Source organism: Oncorhynchus gorbuscha, linkage group LG16, assembly GCF_021184085.1.
Source record: "Oncorhynchus gorbuscha isolate QuinsamMale2020 ecotype Even-year linkage group LG16, OgorEven_v1.0, whole genome shotgun sequence".
Lineage (NCBI taxonomy): Eukaryota > Metazoa > Chordata > Actinopteri > Salmoniformes > Salmonidae > Oncorhynchus > Oncorhynchus gorbuscha.
Window position 1 is genome coordinate 15,831,403 of NC_060188.1, and position 18,047 is coordinate 15,849,449.

General features: G+C 50.4%; 1 protein-coding gene across 9 annotated transcripts in view; it reads left to right on the forward strand.

The window, feature by feature from the left end:
- The window catches only part of LOC123998621 (caskin-2-like), a 115,708-nt gene that overhangs the window by 50,158 nt on the left and 47,503 nt on the right, over positions 1–18,047 (forward strand). For all 9 annotated transcript variants that reach the window (XM_046303656.1, XM_046303657.1, XM_046303659.1 and 6 more), the window contains exon 4: positions 17,322–17,419. In XM_046303656.1, coding sequence (XP_046159612.1) covers positions 17,322–17,419 — 98 coding nt within the window. The remainder of the gene's footprint in view (positions 1–17,321; positions 17,420–18,047) is intronic.

Sequence of the window (18,047 nt, forward strand, 5' to 3'; positions counted from 1 at the left end):
GAAGGACAGAGGAGGGATTGTGTACCTCCGGTCTCTCACCTCCCTCTCTCCCTCTCCTGATGTCCCTCTTTCATGGCTGGGCTCTGTGTAAAGTCCCTGGCCCAAGTGACTTAATACATCCCGACCCCATGGCCCATATAAACCCTGCTGCATTAGGGGTAGGAAACCAAGCTCTACCTCAGAGGATAGAGGCAGGATTCACTGGGTTAAGTGGCCCTAAGGCAGGCCTAATGAGACCAACGTCACACGGGTTTCATCTAGGTTTAGAGAGATCTCAACTGAAGGTTCACGAAAGAGAGGGAGGGTGTGTGTGTGTATACTCTGCTTTGTGTGTGACTCTCATAAAGGTGTAAAGTGCTTGCAGAAGCACTTAGGAAATCAAGTGATTTGGGTCGCGGTTCACCAACACTTCTGTACTCAATATTACATCATGAAAAATGGTTCGGTACTCAAATTTGGTTACTTTTGGTTCTATCAAATATGTCTCACGTTTGGAAATGAACTAAATGTATTGAACTTAATAGATCATTTATTAATTTGCCCAATTTATCACAACACATAACACATCATAACACATGACCAGAATGCATCAGGCTTTCGTATTCCCCTGTCTGTGTGCGGTGCTCGTATGTCTATCACTTTGTGAAACCATTATGGATGCTAATGATAACCGTCTGGTCGATGGAAAGCTTTTCCCAGTAGCCTACCTGGCAAAATCATGATTATTTGCATCAATTCAGTGGCCAATAGTTTTGCAAACTCCCATCACACATGCACTACAGAAACACTGCTAACCAAACAACAGTGCTGAACGTCTGCACTTGAATTAAAGGGTATATACACTATAACATATTAACGACTTCCATTTTTCACAGACTTCAAAAGTAATCCTCTGATGTGGTTTAGTCATTGTTGTGGATTTAGAACATCCAATGTAGTTTTTTTATCTTTTAAAAAGCTGAACAAACGGGGAAAAATTACATTCTCTCTCTGCTTTTTTTGCCGTGTTATCGTTTAGGTATAGAGTGTTTTTTAAATGTAACCTTTATTTAACTAGGCAAGTCAGTTAAAAACATATTCTTATTTACAATGACGGCCAAACCCGGACGTTGCTGGGCAAATTATGCGCCGCCTTATGGGACTCCCAATCACGGCCGGATGTGGTACAGCCTGGAATCGAACCACTGAGATGCAGTGCCTTAGACCGTTCCACCACTCGTGATACTAAACCTGGTATCAGCATCCAAGTCAAAATTCTTGTATCGTGACAGCACTTGTGTTCATCCCTAGTCTGAGCCTCAGCAGCTGGTTTTATTCACACAAAATATCACTTTCTTTCCCTGCATGTCTAGTCTCCCCTACTTGTGCTCTTTCTTCAGACTCTCTTTGTGTGAGGAAGCCCTGGAGTGCAGCTCACGGTAACTCCACTATTATATGCTGACATAATGGTAAGATCAGTCTATGATACTCTATTAAATTAATTAAGAAGCCTCCAGGTAAGCCGTATTTAGTATCGCATTATCAAACTTGATATCTTTCTATTTGCGTTGTGATATGTGTAAGATACCTCAGTCTTTACAGTAGGCCTTTGTCTTTACAGTAGGCCTCCGTCTTTACAGTAGGCCTCCGTCTTTACAGTAGGCCTCCGTCTTTACAGTAGGCCTTTGTCTTTACAGTAGGCCTTACTCTGAGGTCCCTCCATCGGCTTTGGACTGGAGCAAACATGTTTCCTATCCACCAATAGACAGACATGGTTTATTTATATTTTAGAAGCTGTCCTGATCACTAGGCTGTTTGCAGAGATGCTACTCACATGCATTTTTTATGTCAGATTATTTTATCACCTCTCAGTCAGGCTAGATTGATCAGAGGGATTACACTCTCTCTTCCTCCCCCTCTATCTCTCTCCTTCTGTTACAGTTTTCTTCCATCGAAGGAGAGGCGGACCAAAATGCAGTGTGGTTATTTATAAACATCTTTAATAAAGATGAAAAATACGAACAATATACAAAAACAAGAAACGTGAAAAACCGAAACAGCCCTATCTGGTGCAACAAACACAGAGACAGGAACAATCACCCACGAAACACTCAAAGAATATGGCTGCCTAAATATGGTTCCCAATCAGAGACAACGATAAACACCTGCCTCTGATTGAGAACCACTCTAGGCAACCATAGACTTACCTAGACTACTTCACTAAACCACAATCCCATAACCTACAAAAAACCCCTAGACAAAACACACCACATAAATACCCATGTCACACCCTGGCCTGACCAAAATAATAAAGAAGACACAAAATAGTAAGGCCAAGGCGTGACAGTACCCCCCCCCCCCCAAAGGTGTGGAATCCCAGCTGCACACCTAAACCCATAGGGGAGGGTCTGGGTGGGCGTCTGACCACGGTGGTGGCTCTAGCGCGGGACGTGGACCCCACTCCAACATAGTCTTAGTCCTCTTACTCCGCGTCCTTAGATTGGTGACCCTCGCCGCCGACCTTGGCCTAGTAACCCTAACAAAGGGCCCCACTGGACTGAGGGGCAGCTCCTGACTGAGGGGCAGCTCCTGACTGAGGGGTAGCTCGGGACTGAGGGGTAGCTCGGGACTGAGGGGAAGCTCAGGCAGGTTGCCGGCTCTCGCAGATCCTGGCTGACTGGCGGATCCTGTCTGAATGGCGGATCCTGGCTGAATGGCGGATCCTGGCTGAATGGCGGGTCCTGGCCGACTGGCGGATCTGGCAGATCTAGGCTGACTGACGGATCTAGGCTGACTGACGGATCCTGGCTGACTGGCGGATCCTGGCTGAATGGCGGATCCTGGCTGAATGGCGGATCCTGGCTGAATGGCGGATCCTGGCCGACTGGCGGGTCCTGGCCGACTGGCGGATCTGTCAGATCTAGGCTGACTGGCGGATCCTGGCGGCTCTGGCGGATCCTGGCTGACTGGCAGCTCTGGCGGGTCCATGCTGACTGACGGCTCTGGCTGCTCCATGCTGACTGGCGGCTCTGGCTGCTCCATGCTGACTGGCGGCTCTGGCTGCTCCATGCTAACTGGCGGCTCTGGCTGCTCCATTCTGACTGGCGGCTCTGGCTGCTCCATGCTGACTGGCGGCTCTGGCTGCTCTGGCGGCTCATGACAGACGGGAGACTCTGGCGGCTCATGACAGACGGGAGACTCTGGCGGCTCATGACAGACGGGAGACTCTGGCGGCTCATGACAGACGGGAGACTCTGGCGGCTCATGACAGACTGGAGACTCTGGCGGCTCATGACAGACGGGAGACTCTGGCGGCGCTAGACAGACGGGAGACTCTGGCGGCTCTAGACAGACGGGAGACTGGCGGCGCTAGACAGACGGGAGACTCTGGCGGCGCTAGACAGACGGGAGACTCTGGCGGCGCTAGACAGACGGGAGACTCTGGCGGCGCTAGACAGACGGGAGACTCTGGCGGCGCTAGACAGACGGGAGACTCTGGCGGCGCTAGACAGACGGGAGACTCTGGCGGCGCTAGACAGACGGGAGACTCTGGCGGCGCTGGACAGGCGGGAGACTCAGGTAAGCTCTGGACAGGAGAAAAGCTCTGGCAGCGCTGGACAGGCAAAGCACACTGTAGGCCTGGTGCGTGGTGCTGGCACTGGTGGTACTGGGCCGAGGACACGCACAGGAAGATTGGTGCGGGGAGCTGCCACCTGAGGGCTGGTGTGTGGAGGTGGCACTGGATGGACCGGAACGTGAAGGCGTACTAGAGATCTTGAGAGCAGGGCTGGCACCAACCGCTCTGGCTGGATCTTCACCCTAGCCCGGCAGATGTGAGGAGCTGAGATGTAGCGTACCGGGCTAAGCACGCCTACTGGGGACACCGTGCGTTCCACCGCATAACACTGTGCCTGACCAGTACCACGCCCGCCACGGTTAGCACTGCTAGGCGCACTGTAGCGCTGAGCTGGCACAGGACGTGCAAGGCTAGGGAGGTGCACAGGAGGCCTGGTGCGTGAGGCTGGCACAATCTTCACCAGCCGACTAGCACACACCTCAGGACGAGTATGGAGAGCTGACCCAGGTGCCATCAAGTCCCAGACATGCTCCGTCGGGCGATTTCCGTGCCTCATGCACCAACACAGCAACTCCCTCATAGCTCTCTCCTCCAATTTCCCCATTAACTCCTTCATTAACTCATCTGCTTCGCTCACCTCCAACACCGGCTCTGGTTCTGGTTTCCTCCTTGGCTCCTTAAGATAAACAGGGGGAGTTGGCTCAGGTCTGACTCCTGACTCTGCCACACTCTCCCTGTTTCCCCCCCCATTAAAACATTTGGGGCTGACTCTCGGGCTTCCATCCGCGCCGCCGTGCTGCCTCCTCATACCAGCGCCTCTCCGCCTTCTTCTCCTCCAGCTCTTCTTTGGGGCGGCGATATTCTCCTGGCTGTGCCTAGGGTCCTTTTCCGTCCAAAATTTCCTCCCAAGTCCAGAAATCTTGATTTCGCTTCTCCTGCTGCCGCTGCCTGTCACCACGCCGCTTGGTCCTGTTGCGTGGTTGATTCTGTTACGGTTTTCTTCCATCGAAGGAGAGGCGGACCAAAACGCAGCGTGGTTATTTATAAACATCTTTAATAAAGATGAAGAATACGAACAATATACAAAAACAAGAAACGTGAAAAACTGAAACAGCCCTATCTGGTGCAACAAACACAGAGACAGGAACAATCACCCACAAAACACTCAAAGAATATGGCTGCCTAAATATGGTTCCCAATCAGAGAGAACGATAAACACTTGCCTCTGATTGAGAACCACTCTAGGCAACCATAGACTTACCTAGACTACTTCACAAAACCACAATCCCATAACCTACAAAAAAAACCTAGACAAAACACACCACATAAATACCCATGTCACACCCTGGCCTGACCCAAAATAATAACGAATACACAAAATACTAAGGCCATGGCGTGACACCTTCTCTCTCCTTCTCTCTTTCATTCTATTCCATTACTCTTAGAGATGATCCTGGCCCTGTCGGTTACTGTAGTCAGACACAGCAGAACCCCCCTTCCTCCCTTCACAGTACACAACTCCCTCTGGTAAAGAGACAGGAGGTGCTACATGCCCAATGAGGCACCACTTATTCCAAAGCTATAGTCCCGACTGTCTCTCTCTAGTACAGACTGCCTCTCTCTAGTACCCACCGTCTCTCTCCGGTACCCACTGTCTCTCTAGTACCCACTGTCTCTCTCTAGTACCGACCGTCTCTCTCTAGTACCGACTGCCTCTCTAGTACAGACTGTCTCTCTCTAGTACAGACTGTCTCTCTCTAGTACCGACTGTCTCTCTCTAGTACCGACCGTCTCTCTCTCTCTAGTACCGACAGTCTCTCTCTCTAGTACCGGCTGCTTCTCTCTAGTTCCGACTGTCTCTCTCTAGTACCGACTGTCTCTCTCTAGTACCGGCTGCTTCTCTCTAGTTCCGACTGTCTCTCTCTAGTACCGACTGTCTCTCTCTAGTACTGACTGTCTCTCTCTAGTACCGACTGTCTCTATCTAGTACCGACTGTCTCTATCTAGTACCGACTGTCTCTCTCTAGTACCGACATCTCTCTCTCTCTCTAGTACCGATTGTCTCTCTCTAGTACCGATTGTCTCTCTCTAGTACCGACTGTCTCTCTCTAGTACCGACTGTTTCTCTCTAGTACCGACGTCTCTCTCTCTCTCTCTAGTACCGACCGTCTCTCTCTCTAGTACCGACCGTCTCTCTCTCTAGTACCGACCGCCTCTCTCTCTCTAGTACCGACTGCCTCTCTCTCTCTCTAGTACCGGCTGCCTCTCTCTAGTACCGGCTGCTTCTCTCTATTACCGGCTGCTTCTCTCTAGTACCGACTGTCTCTCTCTAGTACCGACTATCTCTCTAGTACCGACCGTCTCTCTCTCTCTAGTACAGACTGCCTCTCTCTAGTACCGACCGTCTCTCTCTCTAGTACAGACTGCCTGTCTCTAGTACCGACTGCTTCTCTCTAGTACCCACTGTCTCTCTAGTACCCACTGTCTCTCTCTAGTACCGACCGTCTCTCTCTAGTACCGACTGCCTCTCTAGTACAGACTGTCTCTCTCTAGTACAGACTGTCTCTCTCTAGTACCGACTGTCTCTCTCTAGTACCGACCGTCTCTCTCTCTCTAGTACCGACAGTCTCTCTCTCTAGTACCGGCTGCTTCTCTCTAGTTCCGACTGTCTCTCTCTAGTACCGACTGTCTCTCTCTAGTACCGGCTGCTTCTCTCTAGTTCCGACTGTCTCTCTCTAGTACCGACTGTCTCTCTCTAGTACTGACTGTCTCTCTCTAGTACCGACTGTCTCTATCTAGTACCGACTGTCTCTATCTAGTACCGACTGTCTCTCTCTAGTACCGACATCTCTCTCTCTCTAGTACCGACCGTCTCTCTCTAGTACCGATTGTCTCTCTCTAGTACCGACTGTCTCTCTCTAGTACCGACTGTTTCTCTCTAGTACCGACGTCTCTCTCTCTCTCTCTAGTACCGACCGTCTCTCTCTCTAGTACCGACCGTCTCTCTCTCTAGTACCGACCGCCTCTCTCTCTCTAGTACCGACTGCCTCTCTCTCTCTCTAGTACCGGCTGCCTCTCTCTAGTACCGGCTGCTTCTCTCTATTACCGGCTGCTTCTCTCTAGTACCGACTGTCTCTCTCTAGTACCGACTGTATCTCTCTAGTACCGACCGTCTCTCTCTCTAGTACAGACTGCCTCTCTCTAGTACCGACCGTCTCTCTCTCTAGTACAGACTGCCTGTCTCTAGTACCGACTGCTTCTCTCTAGTACCGACTGCTTCTCTCTAGTACCGACTGCTTCTCTCTAGTACCGACTGTCTCTCTCTAGTACCGACTGTCTCTCTCTAGTACCGAATGTCTCTCTCTAGTACCGACTGTCTCTCTCTCTAGTACCGACTGCCTCTCTCTAATACCGACTGCTTCTCTCTAGTACCGACTGCTTCTCTCTAGTACAGACTGCTTCTCTCTAGTACCGACTGTCTCTCTCTCTCTAGTACAGACTGCCTCTCTCTAGTACCGACCGTCTCTCTCTCTCTAGTACAGACTGCCTCTCTCTAGTACCGACCGTCTCTCTCTCTAGTACAGACTGCCTCTCTCTAGTACCGACTGCTTCTCTCTAGTACCGACTGCTTCTCTCTAGTACCGACTGCTTCTCTCTAGTACCGACTGCCTCTCTCTATTACCGACTGTCTCTCTAGTACCGACTGTCTCTCTCTAGTACTGACTGTCTCTCTCTAGTACCGACTGTCTCTCTCTAGTACCGACTGTCTCTCTCTAGTACCGACTGCTTCTCTCTAGTTCCGACTGTCTCTCTCTAGTACCGACTGTCTCTCTCTAGTACCGACGTCTCTCTCTAGTACCGACGTCTCTCTCTAGTACCGACCGTCTCTCTCTCTCTAGTACCGACCGTCTCTCTCTCTAGTACCGACCGTCTCTCTCTCTCTAGTACCGACTGCGTCTCTCTAGTACCGACTGCTTCTCTCTAGTACCGACTGCTTCTCTCTCTAGTACCGACTGTCTCTCTAGTACCGACTGTCTCTCTAGTACCGACTGTCTCTCTAGTACCGACTGTCTCTCTCTAGTACCGACTGTCTCTCTCTAGTACCGACCGTCTCTCTCTAGTACCGACCGCTTCTCTCTAGTACCGACTGCTTCTCTCTAGTACCGACTGCTTCTCTCTAGTACCGACTGCTTCTCTCTAGTTCCGACTGTCTCTCTCTAGTACCGACTGTCTCTCTCTAGTACCGACTGTCTCTCTCTAGTACCGACGGTCTCTCTCTAGTACCGACTGTCTCTCTCTCTCTAGTACTGACCGTCTCTCTCTAGTACCGACTGCTTCTCTCTAGTACCGATTGTCTCTCTCTAGTACCGACTGTCTCTCTCTAGTACCGACTGTTTCTCTCTAGTACCGACGTCTCTCTCTCTCTCTAGTACCGACCGTCTCTCTCTCTCTAGTACCGACCGTCTCTCTCTCTCTAGTACCGACCGCCTCTCTCTCTCTAGTACCGACCGCCTCTCTCTCTCTAGTACCGACTGCCTCTCTCTCTCTCTAGTACCGGCTGCCTCTCTCTAGTACCGGCTGCTTCTCTCTAGTACCGACCGTCTCTCTCTCTAGTACAGACTGCCTCTCTCTAGTGCCGACCGTCTCTCTCTCTAGTACAGACTGCCTGTCTCTAGTACCGACTGCTTCTCTCTAGTACCGACTGTCTCTCTCTAGTACCGACTGTCTCTCTCTAGTACCGACTGTCTCTCTCTAGTACCGACTGTCTCTAGTACCGACTGTCTCTCTCTAGTACCGACCGTCTCTCTCTCTCTAGTACCGACCGTCTCTCTCTCTCTAGTACCGACCGTCTCTCTCTCTCTAGTACCGACTGCCTCTCTCTAGTACCGACTGCTTCTCTCTAGTACCGACCGTCTCTCTCTAGTACCGACCGTCTCTCTCTCTCTAGTACAGACTGCCTCTCTCTAGTACCGACCGTCTCTCTCTCTAGTACAGACTGCCTCTCTCTAGTACCGACTGCTTCTCTCTAGTACCGACTGCTTCTCTCTAGTACCGACTGCTTCTCTCTAGTACCGACTGCCTCTCTCTAGTACCGACTGTCTCTCTAGTACCGACTGTCTCTCTAGTACCGACTGTCTCTCTCTAGTACCGACCGTCTCTCTCTCTCTAGTACCGACCGTCTCTCTCTCTAGTACCGACTGCTTCTCTCTAGTTCCGACTGTCTCTCTCTAGTACCGACTGTCTCTCTCTAGTACCGACTGTCTCTCTCTAGTACCGACATCTCTCTCTAGTACCGACCGTCTCTCTCTCTCTCTAGTACCGACTGTCTCTCTCTAGTACCGACTGCGTCTCTCTAGTACCGACTGCGTCTCTAGTACCGACTGCTTCTCTCTAGTACCGACTGTCTCTCTAGTACCGACTGTCTCTCTAGTACCGACTGTCTCTCTAGTACCGACTGTTTCTCTCTAGTACCGACGTCTCTCTCTCTCTCTCTAGTACCGACCGTCTCTCTCTCTAGTACCGACCGTCTCTCTCTCTAGTACCGACCGCCTCTCTCTCTCTAGTACCGACTGCCTCTCTCTCTCTCTAGTACCGGCTGCCTCTCTCTAGTACCGGCTGCTTCTCTCTATTACCGGCTGCTTCTCTCTAGTACCGACTGTCTCTCTCTAGTACCGACTATCTCTCTAGTACCGACCGTCTCTCTCTCTCTAGTACAGACTGCCTCTCTCTAGTACCGACTCTCTCTCTCTAGTACAGACTGCCTGTCTCTAGTACCGACTGCTTCTCTCTAGTACCCACTGTCTCTCTAGTACCCACTGTCTCTCTCTAGTACCGACCGTCTCTCTCTAGTACCGACTGCCTCTCTAGTACAGACTGTCTCTCTCTAGTACAGACTGTCTCTCTCTAGTACCGACTGTCTCTCTCTAGTACCGACCGTCTCTCTCTCTCTAGTACCGACAGTCTCTCTCTCTAGTACCGGCTGCTTCTCTCTAGTTCCGACTGTCTCTCTCTAGTACCGACTGTCTCTCTCTAGTACCGGCTGCTTCTCTCTAGTTCCGACTGTCTCTCTCTAGTACCGACTGTCTCTCTCTAGTACTGACTGTCTCTCTCTAGTACCGACTGTCTCTATCTAGTACCGACTGTCTCTATCTAGTACCGACTGTCTCTCTCTAGTACCGACATCTCTCTCTCTCTCTAGTACCGACCGTCTCTCTCTAGTACCGATTGTCTCTCTCTAGTACCGACTGTCTCTCTCTAGTACCGACTGTTTCTCTCTAGTACCGACGTCTCTCTCTCTCTCTCTAGTACCGACCGTCTCTCTCTCTAGTACCGACCGTCTCTCTCTCTAGTACCGACCGCCTCTCTCTCTCTAGTACCGACTGCCTCTCTCTCTCTCTAGTACCGGCTGCCTCTCTCTAGTACCGGCTGCTTCTCTCTATTACCGGCTGCTTCTCTCTAGTACCGACTGTCTCTCTCTAGTACCGACTGTATCTCTCTAGTACCGACCGTCTCTCTCTCTCTAGTACAGACTGCCTCTCTCTAGTACCGACCGTCTCTCTCTCTAGTACAGACTGCCTGTCTCTAGTACCGACTGCTTCTCTCTAGTACCGACTGCTTCTCTCTAGTACCGACTGCTTCTCTCTAGTACCGACTGTCTCTCTCTAGTACCGACTGTCTCTCTCTAGTACCGAATGTCTCTCTCTAGTACCGACTGTCTCTCTCTCTAGTACCGACTGCCTCTCTCTAATACCGACTGCTTCTCTCTAGTACCGACTGCTTCTCTCTAGTACAGACTGCTTCTCTCTAGTACCGACTGTCTCTCTCTCTCTAGTACAGACTGCCTCTCTCTAGTACCGACCGTCTCTCTCTCTCTAGTACAGACTGCCTCTCTCTAGTACCGACCGTCTCTCTCTCTCTAGTACAGACTGCCTCTCTCTAGTACCGACTGCTTCTCTCTAGTACCGACTGCTTCTCTCTAGTACCGACTGCTTCTCTCTAGTACCGACTGCCTCTCTCTATTACCGACTGTCTCTCTAGTACCGACTGTCTCTCTCTAGTACTGACTGTCTCTCTCTAGTACCGACTGTCTCTCTCTAGTACCGACTGTCTCTCTCTCTAGTACCGACTGCTTCTCTCTAGTTCCGACTGTCTCTCTCTAGTACCGACTGTCTCTCTCTAGTACCGACGTCTCTCTCTAGTACCGACGTCTCTCTCTAGTACCGACCGTCTCTCTCTCTCTAGTACCGACCGTCTCTCTCTCTCTAGTACCGACCGTCTCTCTCTCTCTAGTACCGACTGCGTCTCTCTAGTACCGACTGCTTCTCTCTAGTACCGACTGCTTCTCTCTAGTACCGACTGTCTCTCTAGTACCGACTGTCTCTCTAGTACCGACTGTCTCTCTAGTACCGACTGTCTCTCTCTAGTACCGACTGTCTCTCTCTAGTACCGACCGTCTCTCTCTAGTACCGACCGCTTCTCTCTAGTACCGACTGCTTCTCTCTAGTACCGACTGCTTCTCTCTAGTACCGACTGCTTCTCTCTAGTTCCGACTGTCTCTCTCTAGTACCGACTGTCTCTCTCTAGTACCGACTGTCTCTCTCTAGTACCGACGGTCTCTCTCTAGTACCGACTGTCTCTCTCTCTCTAGTACTGACCGTCTCTCTCTAGTACCGACTGCTTCTCTCTAGTACCGATTGTCTCTCTCTAGTACCGACTGTCTCTCTCTAGTACCGACTGTTTCTCTCTAGTACCGACGTCTCTCTCTCTCTCTAGTACCGACTGTCTCTCTCTCTAGTACCGACCGTCTCTCTCTAGTACCGACCGACCTCTCTCTCTAGTACCGACCGCCTCTCTCTCTCTAGTACCGACCGCCTCTCTCTCTCTAGTACCGACTGCCTCTCTCTAGTACCGGCTGCTTCTCTCTAGTACCGACTGTCTCTCTAGTACCGACTGTCTCTACAGACTGCCTCTCTCTAGTGCCGTCTCTCTCTAGTACAGACTGCCTGTCTCTAGTACCGACTGCTTCTCTCTAGTACCGACTGTCTCTCTCTAGTACCGACTGTCTCTCTCTAGTACCGACTGTCTCTCTCTAGTACCGACTGTCTCTAGTACCGACTGTCTCTCTCTAGTACCGACCGTCTCTCTCTCTCTAGTACCGACCGTCTCTCTCTCTCTAGTACCGACCGTCTCTCTCTCTCTAGTACCGACTGCCTCTCTCTAGTACCGACTGCTTCTCTCTAGTACCGACCGTCTCTCTAGTACCGACCGTCTCTCTCTCTCTCTAGTACAGACTGCCTCTCTCTAGTACCGACCGTCTCTCTCTCTAGTACAGACTGCCTCTCTCTAGTACCGACTGCTTCTCTCTAGTACCGACTGCTTCTCTCTAGTACCGACTGCTTCTCTCTAGTACCGACTGCCTCTCTCTAGTACCGACTGTCTCTCTAGTACCGACTGTCTCTCTAGTACCGACTGTCTCTCTCTAGTACCGACCGTCTCTCTCTCTCTAGTACCGACCGTCTCTCTCTCTAGTACCGACTGCTTCTCTCTAGTTCCGACTGTCTCTCTCTAGTACCGACTGTCTCTCTCTAGTACCGACTGTCTCTCTCTAGTACCGACATCTCTCTCTAGTACCGACCGTCTCTCTCTCTCTCTAGTACCGACTGTCTCTCTCTAGTACCGACTGCGTCTCTCTAGTACCGACTGCGTCTCTAGTACCGACTGCTTCTCTCTAGTACCGACTGTCTCTCTAGTACCGACTGTCTCTCTAGTACCGACTGTCTCTCTAGTACCGACTGTCTGTCTCTCTAGTACCGACTGCCTCTCTCTAGTACCGACTGCCTCTCTCTAGTACCGACTGCCTCTCTCTAGTACCGACTGCCTCTCTCTAGTACCGACCGTCTCTCTCTAGTACCGACTGCTTCTCTCTAGTACCGACTGCTTCTCTCTAGTACCGACTGCTTCTCTCTAGTACCGACTGCTTCTCTCTAGTACCGACTGTCTCTCTCTCTAGTACCGACTGCCTCTCTCTAGTACAGACTGCTTCTCTCTAGTACCGACTGCTTCTCTCTAGTACCGACTGTCTCTCTCTAGTACCGACCGTCTCTCTCTCTTGTATCGACCGTCTCTCTCTCTAGTACCGACTGCCTCTCTCTAGTACTGACTGCTTCTCTCTAGTACCGACTGCTTCTCTCTAGTTCCGAATGTCTCTCTTTAGTACCGACTGTCTCTCTCTAGTACCGACCGTCTCTCTCTAGTACCGACCGTCTCTCTCTAGTACCGACCGTCTCTCTCTAGTACCGACCGTCTCTCTCTAGTACCAACTGCCTCTCTCTAGTACCGACCGTCTCTCTCTCTCTAGTACCGACCGTCTCTCTCTCTAGTACCGACCGTCTCCCTCTCTCTAGTACCGACCGTCTCTCTCTCTCTCTAGTACAGACTGCCTCTCTAGTACCGACTGTCTCTCTCTAGTACTGACTGTCTCTCTCTCTTTAGTACAGACTGTCTCTCTCTAGTACCGACCGTCTCTCTCTCGAACCGGCTGCTTCTCTCTAGTACCGACTGCTTCTCTCTAGTACCGACTGCTTCTCTCTAGTACCGACTGTCTCTCTCCCTAGTACAGACTGCCTCTCTCCAGTACAGACTCTCTCTCTCTAGTACCGACTGCCTCTCTCTAGTACCGACTGCCTCTCTCTAGTACCGACTGCCTCTCTAGTACCGACTGCCTCTCTCTAGTACCGACCGTCTCTCTCTCTAGTACTGACCGTCTCTCTCTCTCTAGTACAGACTGCCTCTCTCTCTCTCTCTCTCTCTAGTACCGACTGTCTCTCTCTAGTACCGACTGTCTCTCTCTCTGGTACCCACCGTCTCTTTCTCTCTGGTACCGACCGTTTCTCTCTCTCTAGTACCGACCGTCGCTCTCTCTCTAGTATAGACTGTCTCTCTCTAGTACTGACAGACTGTCTCTCTCTAGTACCGACCGTCTCTCTCTAGTACCGACCGTCTCTCTCTAGTACCGACCGTCTCTCTCTAGTACCGACCGTCTCTCTCTAGTACCGACCGTCTCTCTCTCGTACCGACCGTCTCTCTCTAGTACCGACCGTCTCTCTAGTACCGACCGTCTCGCTCTAGTACCGACCGTCTCGCTCTAGTACCGACCGTCTCGCTCTAGTACCGACCGTCTCTCTCTAGTACTAGCTGTCTCTCTAGAGTGCAGGCCGTCTCTCGTGTCTCTGGTCTGGTTATTTATGGTTAGGTGCTGTACGGTATATTATGTTCTGGCAGCTTCCTCCCTCTCTCCTCTCCATGTGGATGGTGGTGACTGCAGGCTGTGGCTGTGGCCTGGACCTGCGTGTGTGTGTGAGAGGGGAGATTTATATCTGTGGTGTTTGGACTTGACGGTGGTGCTGGAGGCAGCACTGTTACTCAACAGCCTGATGAGTTGAGTCCTTCTTCACCTCTGAGCTGAGTCACCTCTAGAGGCCACACTTTGTGTTGGCATGTTCCGACAACACACACACATCATGGCACTCATAAAACATGATGGTGGGGGTGCAAAATCCTCCCTCCCACAGTTTGGGGGCTTTCATTTTTTATTTACTACCCCCATACCCCCCTTCCCTTTCTCCCCAAAACAGATAAAGCTGAACAACAAAGAGAGAAAAGGCGAGGAGGGGGGAGAGACTGACTGTCTGGATGAGGATGGGGGAGTCTGGTCTTGATTGAGCCAAAGCCTCCAGCTCCATTATCTTTTCTGTTATTCATGTCTCCTGGTGTCTAGTGAATCCTAGACTACTGGCTGGCTGGCTTCTATACTATAGTACTACCCAATAACACAGCCCTCAGCCCACAGCCCAGAGCAGGGTTCTGGATGAGCCTGGCTTTGCTTTATATTGTGGCCTCTTTCTACATATTGAAGAGGTTGTTTTCCATTCACTTTACCATCAGATCACATGCAGACTTTAATTGAATCGTCACCAGTGAGAGGATGAGTGTGTGACTAACAGCCCAGGGCTGTGGTGTGTTATTGGGCTAATGGAAGAGTACTGTCTCTCTGTCTCTCTCTCTGTCTCTCTCTCAATGTCTCTGTCTGTCTGTCTCTCTCTCAATGTCTCTGTCTGTCTGTCTCTCTCTCTGTCTGTCTCTCTCTGTCTCAATGTCTCTCTCAATGTCTCTCTCTGTCTCTCTCAATGTCTCTGTCTCTCTCAATGTCTCAATGTCCCTGTCTCTCTCAATGTCTCTCTCTGTCTTTCTCTCTCAATGTCTCTCTCAATGTCTGTCTGTCTGTCTGTCTGTCTGTCTGTCTGTCTGTGTCTGTCTGTCTGTCTGTCTGTCTGTCTGTCTGTCTGTCTGTCTGTCTGTCTGTCTGTCTGTCTGTCTGTCTGTCTGTCTGTCTGTCTGTCTGTCTGTCTGTCTGTCTGTCTGTCTGTCTGTCTGTCTGTCTGTCTGTCTGTCTGTCTGTCGGTCTCGCTCTGTCTGTCGGTCTGTCGGTGTCTGTCTGTCTGTCTGTGTCTGTCTGTCTGTCTGTCTGTCTGTCTGTCTGTCTGTCTGTCTGTCTGTCTGTCTGTCTGTCTGTCTGTCTGTCTGTCTGTCTGTCGGTGTCTGTCGGTGTCTGTCGGTGTCTGTCTGTCTGTCGGTGTCTGTCTGTCTGTCGGTGTCTGTCTGTCTGTCGGTGTCTGTCTGTCTGTCGGTGTCTGTCGGTGTCTGTCGGTCTCGCTCTGTCTGTCGGTCTGTCGGTGTCTGTCGGTGTCTGTCGGTCTCGCTCTGTCTGTCGGTCTCGCTCTGTCTGTCTGTCTTGCTCTGTCTCTGTCTCGCTCTGTCTCTCGGTCTCTGTCTCGCTCTGTCTCTCGGTCTCTGTCTCGCTCTGTCTCTCGGTCTCTGTCTCGCTCTGTCTCTCGGTCTCTGTCTCGCTCTGTCTCTCGGTCTCTGTCTCGCTCTGTCTCTCGGTCTCTGTCTCGCTCTGTCTCTCGGTCTCTGTCTCGCTCAAGTCTCGGTCTCTGTCTCGCTCTGTCTCGCTCTGTGTCTCGGTCTCTGTCTCGCTCTGTGTCTCGGTCTCTGTCTCGCTGTGTCTCGCTCTGTGTCTCTCTCTGTGTCTCTCTCTGTCTCGCTCTGTCTCGCTCTGTGTCTCTCTCTGTCTCGCTCTGTCTCGCTCTGTGTCTCTCTCTGTCTCGCTCTGTCTCGCTCTCTGTCTCGCTCTGTCTCGCTCTGTGTCTCTCTCTGTCTCGCTCTGTGTCTCTCTCTGTCTCGCTCTGTCTCGCTCTGTGTCTCTCTCTGTCTCGCTCTGTCTCGCTCTGTGTCTCTCTCTGTCTCGCTCTGTGTCTCGGTCTCTGTCTCTCTCTGTCTCGCTCTGTGTCTCGGTCTCTGTCTCTCTCTGTCTCGCTCTGTGTCTCTCTCTGTCTCGCTCTGTGTCTCGGTCTCTGTCTCTCTCTGTCTCGCTCTGTGTCTCTGTCTCTGTCTCTCTCTCTCTCACAAGCAATCCCATTGACCTCTAAACCTCCCCATTGCCAAACAATCCCAATGCCCTCTCAATTGTCTTTCACTCAACTATACTATGTCTGTACTGAACTCTCTCTCCAAACGTCATCTTCCCATCTCCTCTTCTCCGTTGTCTTTGTGCCTCTGTGCTATATCCCTCTGTTATCTTCCCATCTCTTCTTCTCCGTTGTCTTTGTGCCTCTGTGCTATATCCCTCTTATCTTCCCATCTCTTCTTCTCCGTTGTCTTTGTGCCTCTGTGCTATATCCCTCTGTTATCTTCCCATCTCCTCTTCTCCGTTGTCTTTGTGCCTCTGTGCTATATCCCTCTGTTATCTTCCCATCTCCTCTTCTCTGTTGTCTTTGTGCCTCTGTGCTATATCCCTCTGTTATCTTCCCATCTCCTCTTCTCCGTAGTCTTTGTGCCTCTGTGCTATATCCCTCTATCTTCCCATCTCCTCTTCTCTGTTGTCTTTGTGCCTCTGTGCTATATCCCTCTGTTATCTTCCCATTTCCTCTTCTCTGTTGTCTTTGTGCCTCTGTGCTATATCCCTCTGTTATCTTCCCATTTCCTCTTCTCCGTTGTCTTTGTGCCTCTGTGCTATATCCCTCTGTTATCTTCCCATCTCCTCTTCTCCGTTGTCTTTGTGCCTCTGTGCTATATCCCTCTGTTATCTTCCCATCTCTTCTTCTCCGTTGTCTTTGTGCCTCTGTGCTATATCCCTATGTTATCTTCCCATTTCCTCTTCTCCGTTGTCTTTGTGCCTCTGTGCTATATCCCTCTGTTATCTTCCCATTTCCTCTTCTCCGTTGTCTTTGTGCCTCTGTGCTATATCCCTCTGTTATCTTCCCATTTCCTCTTCTCCGTTGTCTTTGTGCCTCTGTGCTATATCCCTCTGTTATCTTCCCATTTCCTCTTCTCCGTTGTCTTTGTGCCTCTGTGCTATATCCCTCTGTTATCTTCCCATTTCCTCTTCTCCGTTGTCTTTGTGCCTCTGTGCTATATCCCTCTGTTATCTTCCCATTTCCTCTTCTCCGTTGTCTTCGTGCCTCTGTGCTATATCCCTCTGTTATCTTCCCATCTCCTCTTCTCCGTTGGCTTCGTGCCTCTGTGCTATATCCCTCTGTTATCTTCTCATTTCCTCTTCTCCGTTGTCTTTGTGCCTCTGTGCTATATCCATTTACATTTACATTACATTTAAGTCATTTAGCAGACGCTCTTATCCAGAGCGACTTACAAATTGGTGCATTCACCTTACTATATCTGTTATCTTTCTGTGTGTTGTTGTCTTCAGGTTCTCAGCTCTCCACCATGCTGCTCTGACCGGAACTACAGACCTGCTGTCTGTGCTGCTGGAGGCCCAGGCCACCGTTGACATCAAGGACAGGAACGGTGAGACACAGCACTATTTATCACCTGCTCTCAGATCAGCTAGCAAAACAGCTAACACAGATCTCAGTGAGATCATCTCTGTCAGCACAGACATTATCTCTGATGTTTTCTATCAGTGGCACACATTGTCTTGAGATTTCATGTTAGCTGGTACTTCCAGATTTGACCAGTTAGCAACATGTGCCTCAGTACAAACAGACTCGCCTTTAATTCATATTATCTGTGATGTTTTTATTAGTGACGCACACATTGTCTTGTGATTCTACTGTATATCAGCTCGTACATTCTATTAGTTCCATCTGTGGAACAGATGTGATTTTTAATATCAGCTTTCATATGGATAACCCAAAAATGTCTACTGTACTTCTGTCCCTCACTCACTGTCTGTCTGTCTTGTGTTTGTATATATGTGTATTGTAAAGTGCCTTGCAACAGTATTCACCCCTTTGGCGTTTTTCCTATTTTGTTGCATTACAACCTGTAATTTAAATGGATTTTTATTTGAATTTCATGTAATGGACACGCAAAATGTTTCACAAAATATATATTTTTAAAGTACGTAAAAGTGGTGCATGCATATGTATTCACCCCCTATGCTATTAAGCCCCTAAATAAGATCTGGTGCAAC